The 12,387-nt window shown below is 41.2% G+C and overlaps 1 protein-coding gene across 1 annotated transcript; it reads left to right on the top strand.

Moving 5' to 3' along the window:
• The first annotated feature begins 4,269 nt into the window (after positions 1-4,269).
• Positions 4,270-7,814, top strand: SCGB3A2 (secretoglobin family 3A member 2). The gene is made up of 3 exons (XM_027548802.1): positions 4,270-4,417; positions 7,097-7,278; positions 7,669-7,814. Exons 1-3 carry the CDS (start codon positions 4,363-4,365, stop codon positions 7,690-7,692), a joined length of 261 nt encoding a protein of 86 aa, XP_027404603.1. The 5' UTR covers positions 4,270-4,362; the 3' UTR covers positions 7,693-7,814.
• The last annotated feature ends 4,573 nt before the right edge of the window (positions 7,815-12,387 follow it).

Below are 12,387 nucleotides of genomic sequence, written 5' to 3'. Positions count from 1 at the left end.
TGCAGTCCAAGGGACTCTCAAGAGTCTTCTCCAACACCACAGTTCAAAAGCATCAATTCTTTGGTGCTCAGCCTTCTTCACCGTCCAACTCTCACATCCATACATGACCACTGGAAAAACCAAAGTCTTGACTAGACGGACCTTTGTTGGCAAAGTAATGTCTCTGCTTTTCAATATGGTATCTAGGTTGGTCATAACTTTTCTTCCGAGGAGTAAGCATCTTTTAATTTCATGGCTGCAGTCACCATCTGCAGTGATTATGGAGCCCCCCAAAATAAAGTCTAACACTGTTTCCACTGTTTCCCCATCTGTTTGTCATGAAGTGATGGGACCAGATGCCATGATCTTTGTTTTCTGAATGTTGAGTTTTAAGCCAACTTTTTCACTCTCCTCTTTCAACTTCATCAAAAGGCTTTTTAGTTCCTCTTCACTTTCTGCCATAAGGGTGGTATGTCATCTGCATATCTGAGGTTATTGATATTTCTCCTGGTAATCTTGATTCCAGCTTGTGCTTCTTCCAGCCCAGCGTTTCTCATCATGTACTCTGCATTAAGTTAAATAAGCAGGGTGACAATATACAGCCTTGACGTACTCCTTTTCCTATTAGGCCTTTGCTTTAAGCCATTTTGACCATCCGATTTACAGCAAGCAGAAGAAAAGATAATGAACTCTACTTCAATGTCTCCAGTGTGACTTTCCAGTTACTGTCTCTTTTCACCTAGAAGGAAGAGTCTGAGATAAAATCTCGGGCTGATTCTTTTATTTTTCTGATCTGTGTCTTGAATTTACATTCAGTTGGCTTCTTTAGAACTATCATTCTTCTCACAGAGACAAAAAGGACACGGTATATCGTTCCATCTGTTTGTGTCATCTTCAGTTTCTTTCTTCAGCATCTTATTGTTTTTGCCTCCTTAGGTATACTTATTCATAGGTATTTTATTCTTTTCTGTGAAATGGTAAGTGGGATTGTTTCCTTAATTTCTCTTTCTGACCTTTTGTTGTTAGTGTGTAGAAAAGCAACCTAATTTTATATCCTGCAGCTTGATCAAACTCATTGATAAGCTCTAGTACTTTTTCTGGTGGTGTCTTTAGGATCTTCTATGTATAGTATGTCATCTGCAAGCAGTGATAATTTTATTTTTTCATTTTTAATTTGAATTCCTTTTAGTTTTTTCTCTGATTTCTATAGCTAGGACTTCCAAAACTATGTTGAATACAATTGTCAAGATTGGACATCCTAGATTTGTTCCTGATCTTGGAGGGAATGTTTTCAGCTTTTCACCATTGAGAATAATGTTAGCTGTGGGTTTGTCATATATGGCTTTTATTCTGTTGGACTTAGTTGCTTCTAACAGTTTCCTTTAATATACTCAAGAAGAGGCAGGAGTCATGCTGTATTTCTAAAATCTACCACAGAAGCACATCAGCCAAACATGCTCAATAAATGCTTGTTGAATGACTAACTGAACTTCCACTCCCAATTATGAACTTAATCTCCACAAAAGTTCATTCAAAAAACACACCCCAAATTAATTTAGACACTGTGACATTTGTTTCCTTTTCATTTCTTCTAATGAATTATTTATTAACAAGTGCTTGCTGGAAAAGCTTATTCAGTTCAGTTCAGTTCAGTTCAGTCGCTCAGTCGTGTCTGACTCTCTGCGACCCCATGAAATGCAGCACACTAGGCCTCCCTGTCCATAAGTTTTTCAAGGTGAAGAAATATAAATCAGAAGAAAGGGCTCAAATTCTGGCCACATTATATATATTTAAGTAACTCTGGCAATTAATTCATTGCTTTCAGCTTCAGACTTTCTTATTTATTAAATGGGATTAAAACTGTTTATCATCAGGGGTTTTATGAGAATGAAGTGGATACCATATGCAAAGTGTAGGGCCTGGCACGGATTGGTAGTTCCTAATAATATTATCAAGTGTGTAAGATTTTGTGTTAGGATCCAAACACGAACAAGAAAAAGTTCTTTGAGATGTTTACAAATTAGTCCTGGGAAAGAAGAATGTGTTTTATATTTATGCAGGTCATCAGATCAGGAGATGACTGCCATTTTAAAGATAGTTTGTTACAGAGATAGATCCCCAGAAAAAGGGCATGCCACACCCCAGGGCAGTAGGGTGCATGGGAAGCTCTGGCTTTGTCAGGAAGGTGTGGTAGGGGAGTGGGCAGGAGCCTTTACTCTGGTTTCTGTGGGAAGGGATGGGGAGACAGGGTAAGCAGGTTTAGGACAGGCTAGTTTGAATAATTTCAGTGGGCTCTGTCTGGGGTGTAGGCACTGTCCCTAGCTGTTTGGTACCTGCCTGGGCCTCAGGGGTAATTGAAGCAGGCAGACAGTGGGCCAGTGTCGGGGCTCCCCAAGGAGGTGGTTGGCAGTGTGGGCTGTAGATTGGCTGGTTTGCTTAGGAAAGTACATTCCCAGGTGAGTCATTTGCTATCTAAGAATTAGTTAGCCCTGGGAATGGTAGTCCCTCCAAGATCAGCAAGGCCCCAGAATGTCAAAGCATCAGAAATATGGACTAAAAAGACATGAATAATACACAGACTCAGGACACAGGAAGCATGGGAGTAGCCAAGCCTGAATCTCTTTTCAGGTCTGACTGTACCCCTAACCCTCTTTTTCTCTACAATCAGTGCACCCTATTAGCTTCATCACAGCACCTAGGACTAGTCTTTATTTGTTTACATGTTGATTGTTTGTTTATCCCATTACGTTGTCAGTTCCATGAAAGCAGGAAATTAGCTTGCCTTGTTAACTGCTCCAGTCTCAGTTCCTGACAGTGCTGGGCACAAAGATGCTTAATAACTATTTGTTGAACAATACCACTTCACCACATACAGCCTTGGCCATGTGAGAGTTCTGGCTTGGGATAATTCCCCAGGAATAGATGAAGCCTTCTCGGGCAGAGAAAGCAGTAGAGGGGGCAGGATTGAGTATGTGTAATACTCCATATATGCAGTAATACATGCTCTCCTCCGTGTAGTTTATAAAGTAGCAGAAAAAGAAATGGCAATTGTAACTCAGCAATGTATGGAAATGAACAACAGGTGACATTTATTAGGTGTTAATCTTGGGTTGGTACAGTTACATCCTGGGTCTACATAATTATATTAAATCCTCATAATAGTACCATACCCTCAAGCAGGGCCCCAATTCCTGGCCTGGCATCTAAAGTGGACTATGCTTTGATATATCTTCCTCAGAAGGTTCTGAGTATCCCCTCAGTGGAGGGGGTGGCTGAGGTCAGCAACGTCATTTGGCTAGCTAGCCCTGAGCTGGGACTGGGACCCACCTGGACTCTGATCTCTATTTCTCCCTTTCAAGGTTCATTCTTTCTCTTTTTCTTGCACTAGATACGCCAAGGAGCTCTAGGGCTTGGGCTTACAGATAGGATCCTCCCCTGGCCAACAAGTATTTAATTTGCATGATTGCAAGGGACTGGACTGCTAAAAGGCTTCTGACATGCATGTTTTGGTGACCCAAGTTATTTATACGTATGGGATCTTGTAAAAAAATTTTTTTCCCTCAGGGTCACACCCCTTTGGGACTGTCTTGCTGTTAGCTGCTAAATGTCCTATTTTAGATGAGGAGAACAATACTATAGAGTAACTATTGAATCCCAGGTCTTTAAAAAGGCATTTTTACTTTGGGTCCTGAACTAAATGAGAACATAGAGAAGGCCTGACCCTAGGTGTTCCCCCCAGATAGGTGGGAAGCACTAGAAGTGGTAAAATATCTTGCCATGGTAAATATGTGACAGGATTGGGGTGGGTAGAGGTAAATTCCAGAGAAACATGGTTACTAAATGCCATTAAGCTGAGTCTATATTATTTCAGGGCTGAAGGGACCTCAGAATTGTCAACTGGGGCGTTCATCAGGTAATGTGTTTCTCTGAAATTTAAACAAATAGAACACTGGAGGAAAGCAACAGAGCCTTAATCCTTTTAATCCTGATACAAAACCTTCTTTTCAGAGTTCTTCCAGGGAAAGGACTCAGAGCTTTTTGCTTACCACAGCCCCCTATCCCACTCCGTGTCTCATGTAAGAGCTTGTGGTGTGAGAGAGCCTTGAGGGTGCTTTAAGTTAGGGCTTTGTTTCTCATGGGAACATGAGGGAAAGTGGAAAAAGCCTTCAATTTGTTTAGAGAGGAAACATGACCTTCACGCTGTTCTTCCCAGGGGCAAGTCAAGTGGTCATGACTGAAATCCAAGTCCTTGGCATATAAATATGTGTGCGAGCAGAAGCCACTGCCACACTTGGTACAGCAAGGGGAACCACTGGCTCAGCCGACCCCTTAGGTTTTCCAGTTTAATTTTAAACTCCAGGTAAATATCACAGGTAACCCGCCATGAAGCTGGTCACTGTGTTCCTGCTGGTGACCATCGGCATTTGCAGTTACTCTGGTAAGTGACCTGGAACACACGATCTCTCTCTACTTTCTTGATAACAGGAGCACAACTAGTGAGCCGAGGCTCCTGGCGGCATATGGTGAAGGGAGTTTTAGAGCCACAGATATTGGTAAGGTCAGAAGGGACTTCAGACGCCTCCTGCTCCCAGCTCCAAGCTCTAATCCAACACAAGTTATCCCTGGTGTATCCTACAAGGAAATTAATCAGCTCCCACTGAGGGTCAACAAATGCACTTCATTACTGAACTCTGGCCATTGATTTCCCTTAATTTTGAATTAAGATTTGATTCTTTCATGTTTCTGAAATTATATGGAGTCATCCTTGCTCTCGTCTCTAATCAGATTGCCATGCTGGTTCTCTTGAGACATAGCTACTTTTCTATGTTCATACAATCAACAGGTATTTGTTAGATGGCTATAATCTGTTGGGCACTGGGTAGGCTTTGGGAGATTCAGACCTGAATCAGACATGCATATTTCTGTCAAGGTTCTTATAGTCTGGCAGAGGAGTGAAGACTTCTACAGAAGTCACTATTGTACTGGTCCACTGTGATACACAATGAAAGTACAGATAGAGCTCTGTGACAGGGGTGAAGGGTGAACAGTTCCATTTCTAGGTAGGGTATGCTGCTGAGTCGCTTCAGTCGTGTCCGACTCTGTGCGACCCCATAGACAGCAGCCAACCAGGCTTCCCGTCCCTGGGATTCTCCAGGCAAGAACACTGGAGTGGGTTGCCATTTCCTTCTGCATGAAAGTGAAAAGTGAAAGTGAAGTCACTCAGTCGTGTCTGACTCTAGCGACCCCATGAACTGCAGCCTACCAGGCTCCTCCATCCATGGGATTTTCTAGGCAAAAGTACTGGAGTGGGGTGCCATTGCCTTCTCCGAGGTAGGGTATAGAAGCTGGCTTTTTGGAGGAGAATGGCAACCAATCCTTTCTTTTTGGAGGGAGTCATTTTAGCTACAGGAAGATACATTTGGGTGTATCTGCAGAATACATCATAATGGCTGCTGCTCATTTGGAGAACAGAAAGCTTTGAGGATCTCCCCTCTGAAATATATAAGTAAATACAGAGAAGACACTCACCAAAGTGCTGAAAGTAGGAAGTAGGGAGATTAATCATGAGAAACTGTGTAATACCCACGCTACAATGGTGACTTTGACTTGTGAATTTTTGAACTAATTTGTAACTTCACCTATTTGGGATATTTTGTCATTCTTTAATGTCTAGGGGTACCTGAGGAGAGGTGGCAGCAGAAAGATGGGTGGGAAGGATATAAATATCCCTTTCTGGAGGAAAACTTTGGGTGGGAAAATAGGCAGTAGAAAGTGAAGGGAAAATAGGTGTACAAGCTCCATTTTTTTTTTTTTTTTTTGAATGAGGAAACAGAAAGGATTGCAAAGGAGGCTGAAGTGTTGGCCAGCAGTACGGGGGGTGGAAGTGCCAGCAGGAAGATGTGTTTCTCATGTATGTGCTTCTACATCTGTGTATTTACATACATGCACGTGTATTTTGTAAAAATATGTATAATATGCATTTCCCCCATTCTCTAACATTGTCTATGTGAAAGTTATCTTGCTGAAGATATAAAATGCAGTTGTCCCATAGAAGAGCCATGGTAGTTCCCTATTACACTTGGGGGAAAAAAAAAATCTCAGACTCATTCATATGACATTCAAGTCTGAAAATCTGACCTCACTCAGGTTGCAGCCTCACCTGCTTAGCACATCCAAGTGGAAATCTGAAGAAGACTCACCATCCTGTGTATGATCTTTGATCTTATTATCTTGGTGTCTTGGTCAATTATTTTCCTTTTCCAAATGCTGCTCCCCTTCTTTACCTGTCATCATGATATTTGACTCAAGACACAACTATGGCAACATCTATTCTGGGAAAATTCCTGTAACACTCTCCTATATTAGAATTAATCATCACTTCTTCTGTGTTTCCATAGAGCTTTGTCCATAATGTTAGCATAGCACGTGCTGCACTGTGGCATACACAGCTCTTTACTGTCCATCAGATTGCATGGGTTCTCTGAGTCAAGTATCTTATTTTATTCATCTGTGTATCTGCACCAACTGACTTAGAGTCCCTACTCAGTTATGTTTGTAGCACTGAGTTGAATTGGTTGGGAGCAGTTTCCTGGGCTCCAGTTGGGTCCATTCATGTGTCCAAGTGGAAGGTCATTATAGCATCTTTCTGTTGGTTTCAAACTCGTGGGCTGTGGAGACAGCCACATGCAAAGTATATCCCTGTCCAGTCAATCACTGGTATCTACTGAGTTCATACTGTATACCAGGGTCTGTTCTAGGCATGGGGTACAGCAGTGAATAAAACTCAGTCCTTATTCTCGAGGAGCGTACATTCTAATGAGAGGATGAAGGTTAAATAAATAAATAAAGGTTTAATATTTTAGGTAGTGGTAAGAAAAATAAAGAAGGAGGGTGACTGGTGATGCAATTTTAGATACATCTCTGAGAATGTAACATTTGAGGAGAGACCAAATAAGTGAAGAAGAAAGACATGTAGCTATCTGGTGAAGGAAAGTTCTAGAGAGATAGAACAGTAGGTGCAGAGGTCCCGAAGCAGAAGTTTTTGGGAAATCAAGATGGAGCCACCGATAGAATGGAGGGCGGTGAGCTCTCACTTGGGATTTCTTCTGCTCTGCAGCTACCGCCTTCCTCATCAACAGTTTGCCTCGTCCCGTGCCTCTGGATGCTCTCCCACTCCTGGACCCACTGAAGCTTCTTCTGAATACTCTGGGCATTTCCGTTGAGCACCTTGTGGAAGGGCTGAGGAAGTGTGTCAATGAGCTGACACCAGAGGCTTCCGAGGCAGTGAAGAAACTACTGGTAACTACAGCCTGTGGGGCTAACTTGGTCAAAGGTCAGGGTTTACCCACCCTGAGTGCCCTTCCTGTCCAGCCCACTCCCACCCGACCTGTTCTCATTTGTGAACCTGTGCTTCCCCGTCGTGGACTGTACCCACACACATTCAGCATGTCCTGGAATCTCAGGGCAAGTGCAGTGTCCACAATTCTAGAAGGAATTTTTGAATGAGAAAGACTTGTGTTCTGGTTGTAAAATGTGTGCTACTTCCCAGCTCTGTGATTCTGGATGGGACTCAATCACTCTTGAGCTTTTGTTTCCTTCTCAGGATAATGGTGGTGAAATAGGATATTGACTATCTGCTAATGACATGTAAACTGCTCTTATTTTTAATATTGTCCTTTTGACTTTCAGGAGGCGCTCTCATATTTGGTGTGATGGCAGAAAAAGCAAGAGTGGGGAGGGAGGGAGATGAAGCTCTCCCTCCCTCCCCTGCAGAAACTCTTTCCATCCTAAAATGTAGTGGCCCCAGAAAAGAATGAATAAAGCATTGAAAAGACTTCAGTTTGTCCTGTTTTTGTTTGGGGGACTCTATTCAGAAGGGCCTAGTTAGATAGTTTTGTCCTTGGGTTATAAACTCTAGACAGTCTGTTGTTATAAAGACAACTCACATTTCCTTTTTTCTTTTTTTAAGATGGTACTTTATTTATTTTTGCACATTCATTTCAACATTCCTCACCTTTATTTTTTATTTATTAAAATTAATTTTATTGGAGTATAGTTGCTTTACAATGTTGTGTTAGTTGCTGTACAGTAGAAACTAACCTAACATTGTAAAGACAACTCGAATTTTCAGTAAGGCGTAGTCATTCTTTCCCTTTCCTTTTTCTTATTATCTGATGATTTTTCAGACTCCTTATGTTCTTAGTCCCCTACTTCTAAAGACATTTTAAAAGATTTTTGTTGAAGTATAGTTGCTGCACAATATTATAAATTACAAGTATACAATATAGTGATTCACAGTTTTTATTTTTATTTATTTATTTTTCTTTTTTTTTATTTTATTTTTTAACTTTACCAAGGTTGCACTCCATTTGTAGTTATTTGTACGGGTGTACACAATACACTCTTGTAGCTTATTTTATACATAGTGGTTTGTATCTCTTTATCTTATATCCCTATCTTGCCCCTCCCCACTTTCCTCTTCTCACTGGTTTATTCTTTATATATTCTATATCTCTATATCTCTATATTCTATATCTCTATATTCGTTTGGTCTCTGTATCTGTGAGCCTGCTTCTTTTATGTTATATTCACCAGTTGGCCATCTTTCTTAGATCCCACATATAAGCAATATTCTACAGTGTGTGTCTTTCTTTGACTTATGTCACGTATCATAAAGAAACTTTAAAACATGAAATACAATAGAAATTTCCACGTATTGTCTGATAAGACTAAAGTGCTACAAAGCTCGTTGGTTGGGAGTCTACATCAGCAGAATGTGAGCTTATATTAAGTCTGTAGTTAAATTAAGGCCACCCCATAGCTTCACAGAACTACCACCAAGTTAGGTTGCTATTACATCATTCTAAAATATCTTCCCTTTCCTCAGTGCTACATGTACAATGACTCCAGAATTATCTTTTCCAAGATAACATTCTAGCTGTATATGACCACCGATAAAACAGATTTCAAGCTCCTTAGCGTGGCATATAGGGTCTTTCATGATCTGGACTTATTTTACATGCCTCGTCTCATTAATATTCCTTTCTTCACATGTGCCCCAGCCCCAGTCATGCTGAAAAGATAACTAAATCTCTTTGCTGCTAACATATTTTATGCCTTAATGAAAAATCAAGCTTCTTCTCGCCTGGAATGTTGGCCCTGGTCTGCCTCCAGACTTGGACTTGTGCAAATCTGGGACTATTTGCCCTCCAATCCATTCCCCATGTTCCCCATGCTCTACTCCATGGTGGGGGCACTGAGGGATGAGATACTGACCCATGCAGGTGGTTCCCAGGTCGATCTCTCAGGTAATTATGAAAGTTGACGTTGTTGTTGCTGTTGTTCAGTTGCTAAGTTGTGTCCAACTCTCCACAGCCCCATGAATAGCAGCACGCCAGGCTCCCTGTCCTTCACAATCTCCCTGAGAGGCTCCCTGTCCTTCACAATCTCCCTGAGAGGCTCCCTGTCCTTCACAATCTCCCTGAGTTTGCTCAAACTCGTGTCCATTGAATCAGTGATGCCATCCAACCACCCTATCCTCTGTCATCCTCTTCCCCTTTTGCCCTCAATCTTTCCCAGCATCAGGGTCTTTTCCAGTGAGTCAGTTCTTCATATACTTTGCCAAAGTATTGGAGCTTCAGCTTCAGCATCAGTCCTTCCAATGAATATTCAGGATTGATTTCCTTTAAGATTGACTGGTTTGATCTTGCTGTTCAAGGGACTCGAGGCACAAGCAGGAGATGGGTAGTGGGAAAAGGGGAAAGACCAGAGTGTGGCTTCCTCTTGCTCTCTATTTGAGAGAAGTCAACTGTCTGTACTGGGTGTGAGCCACCAGTTCCTGCTGGAGAAGTTTGTTTTGGTTTTAGTTTTTGCCAGGTGAGCCAGTTCTTGGACTCTGGTTGTACCATCTCTTCTTTTTCTTTCCAGCTGAAGTTCATAGTGGCTTTCTGTTATTATCAGTTTCTAGGTTGCCTTACATCACCTAGTTAATTTTTTTAGGTCTTCTCTTATCTATTGAGTCAATTCTGTGCATTACATTCCTTCTGTTCTATGCATTAAAACAGTTTCTGTTTCTTGGTTGGTTCCTGACTAATACAATGTTAACTGTCATCTCCTCTCTGGAGAGTATCTTGATTCCCACCCTTCCTTAACCCCATATTGAAAATTTTTTTTAATTTAATTTTATTTTTGGCTGTTCCCTGACCAGGGATCGAAACTGCTCTTTACAGTGGAAGCAGAGTCTTAACCACTGAACTTTCCTAGCTGTCAATATAATCTCCATGTTAAGTATGAGGGGACATGGGCAAACCTATGGCTGAGTCATGTTGATGTTTGGTAGAAACCAACTCAATACTATAAAGCAATTATCCTTCAATTATAAATAAATAAATTTAAAAAGAACTCTAAAATATATAGCTGCAACCTATATTTTTCCTTTGAGAAGAAGAAAATTAGTTATTTATAAATCACCTCCAACGGAAACTGTTTTTTAATGTTCAGCTCAAAAGGCATTTATATGGACTTCTTGTTTTTTAAAACACATACAGATGTTCTAATTCCCTACCTCAGTATATAGCACTATTTTCCTTGTTGTATGGGGTCAGAAACTTGGGAATCATTCTAGGTATTCTATCTTCTCAGAAGCCTAATTTTAGCTGCATCTACTAAGAATAGACTAGGTTGCCTAGCTGTGCTAATGCGTGTGTGCGTGCCTGCTAAGTCGCCTCAGTGGTGTCTGACTCTTTGGGACCCCACCGGCTGTAGCCCTCCAGACTCCTCTGTCCATGGGATTGCCAGGCAAGAATAATGGAGTGGGTTGCCATGCCCTCCTCCAGGGGATCTTCCCTATCCAGGGATCGAACTTGCTTCTCCTGTGGCTCCTGCCCTGCAGGCAGGTTCTTTACTGCTGAGCCACCAGGGAAATCCAGCTGTAGTAATAAATAATTCCAAATCTCATGGGCTTACATCCACAACATTTTAATTTTTTGTCATACTGTGTGACCATCTTGGGTTGGCTGTAGCTCTCCCTGTGTTGCCTGAATTCTGTGACCCAGAACTGATGGAATAGTCTTTGGAGCATTTCTGATCATCATGGCACATGGGGAAAGAAAACTTAGGTGATAATTACTTGGAAGTAGTCAAGTAATGTGGTAATTTACATTATTTTAACCCATTTTTGGCATCTTCCATTCATAGAATTGTATATGCCCTTCCTAAATAAGTCAGGCATGGTCATATGACTTGCTTTGGTCAATGAAAAGGACAGGATCACTTGAAAGTGGCAGCTTTAAAAGTTGGCCTAAGTTCTCTTTCCCCTGTGCTGTGATTGGAAACGCAACCCAAGATGGCCATACAGTATGAGAAAAAACTAAAATGTTGCAGATGTAAGACCATGAGATTTGGTGTTATTTATTACTTTCTAATTGGTAACAAAGCCCTGCTAATTATAAGACTTTTTCATATCTATCATATACATTTTCATTATCACTACTGCTACTGCTTTCCCCAAAACCTTGTCATTTATCATTTGACTACTCTGTTAACCTCCCAAATATTCTCTGTATTCCCAAAGCTGATCTTTTCCAATCTATCAGTCACACGGAAGGAAAAGTGATTTCTTAAAATAGAAAAATCACTCCAGCTTCAAACTCACTGAAAGATTTTTAGTGCTGATTGAATAAAAAAATAGTCAGACACTATTTTAAACTAACAAACATACTCAAATCACAGATTAGACATACTTATTTTCATACTTGGTCTTCCCAGGTGGTGCAAGTGGTAAAGAATCCTCCTGCCAATGCAGGAGACATAGGAGATGAGGCATCAGTCCCTGGGTCAGGAAGATGCCCTGGAGGAGGGCACGGCAACCCACTCCAGTATTCTTGCCTGGAGAGTCCCATGGACAGAGGAGACTGGTGAGCTAAAGTCCAAAGGGTAGCAAAGGGTCAGACATGGCTGAACCAACTTAGCACACATGCATTTTTATCCTTATATCAAAATCTTCTTTCTCAACTGTGAAATCAGATTGATAGGGACCTGATTTTACTTATGTCTGTATTCTCAGCACATAGTACAGGGTCTGTAGGTGGTCAGTGTTGGGTTTGTGTTTATTGAATGGATGGATTTCTTTCTGTTAAGTTTTATCTTGTTGGGTTGATCCTTTCGTTCTCTCCTATCAGTTGTATTAATAAGCTGTTCATTTCTCCTACTTTGTGGCATTTTACATATTTAAGAAAGATGATAATGCTTTTATTCAAGGTGTTAAATGGAGAAGCCTGGGGCAAAAGTTCTGTTTCACCAAGTTTTAAGTAATAAATGTAACACAGCAGTCTGAAGGATTTTTTTCTGGGGGTGTATCAAAGGGAAGGACTTAGTTATGAAGGACAGACTATGTGAGGGAACATAGGC

This window comes from Bos indicus x Bos taurus, chromosome 7 (genome assembly GCF_003369695.1).
Source record: "Bos indicus x Bos taurus breed Angus x Brahman F1 hybrid chromosome 7, Bos_hybrid_MaternalHap_v2.0, whole genome shotgun sequence".
In the NCBI taxonomy this organism is placed as follows: Eukaryota; Metazoa; Chordata; class Mammalia; order Artiodactyla; family Bovidae; genus Bos; species Bos indicus x Bos taurus.
Note: the sequence above shows the minus strand (reverse complement) of the source record. Positions and strands in the feature narration are given on the sequence as shown.

What these genes read in the sequence shown, in the direction of transcription:
- SCGB3A2 (XM_027548802.1), top strand. Translation starts at nt 4,363, where the DNA reads ATGAAGCTGGTCACTGTGTTCCTGCTGGTGACCATCGGCATTTGCAGT. An exon ending in CGGCATTTGCAGTTACTCTG is followed by an intron (nt 4,418 to 7,096) that starts GTAAGTGACCTG and finishes TCTGCTCTGCAG; the next exon opens with CTACCGCCTTCCTCATCAAC. An exon ending in AGGCAGTGAAGAAACTACTG is followed by an intron (nt 7,279 to 7,668) that starts GTAACTACAGCC and finishes TTTGACTTTCAG; the next exon opens with GAGGCGCTCTCATATTTGGT.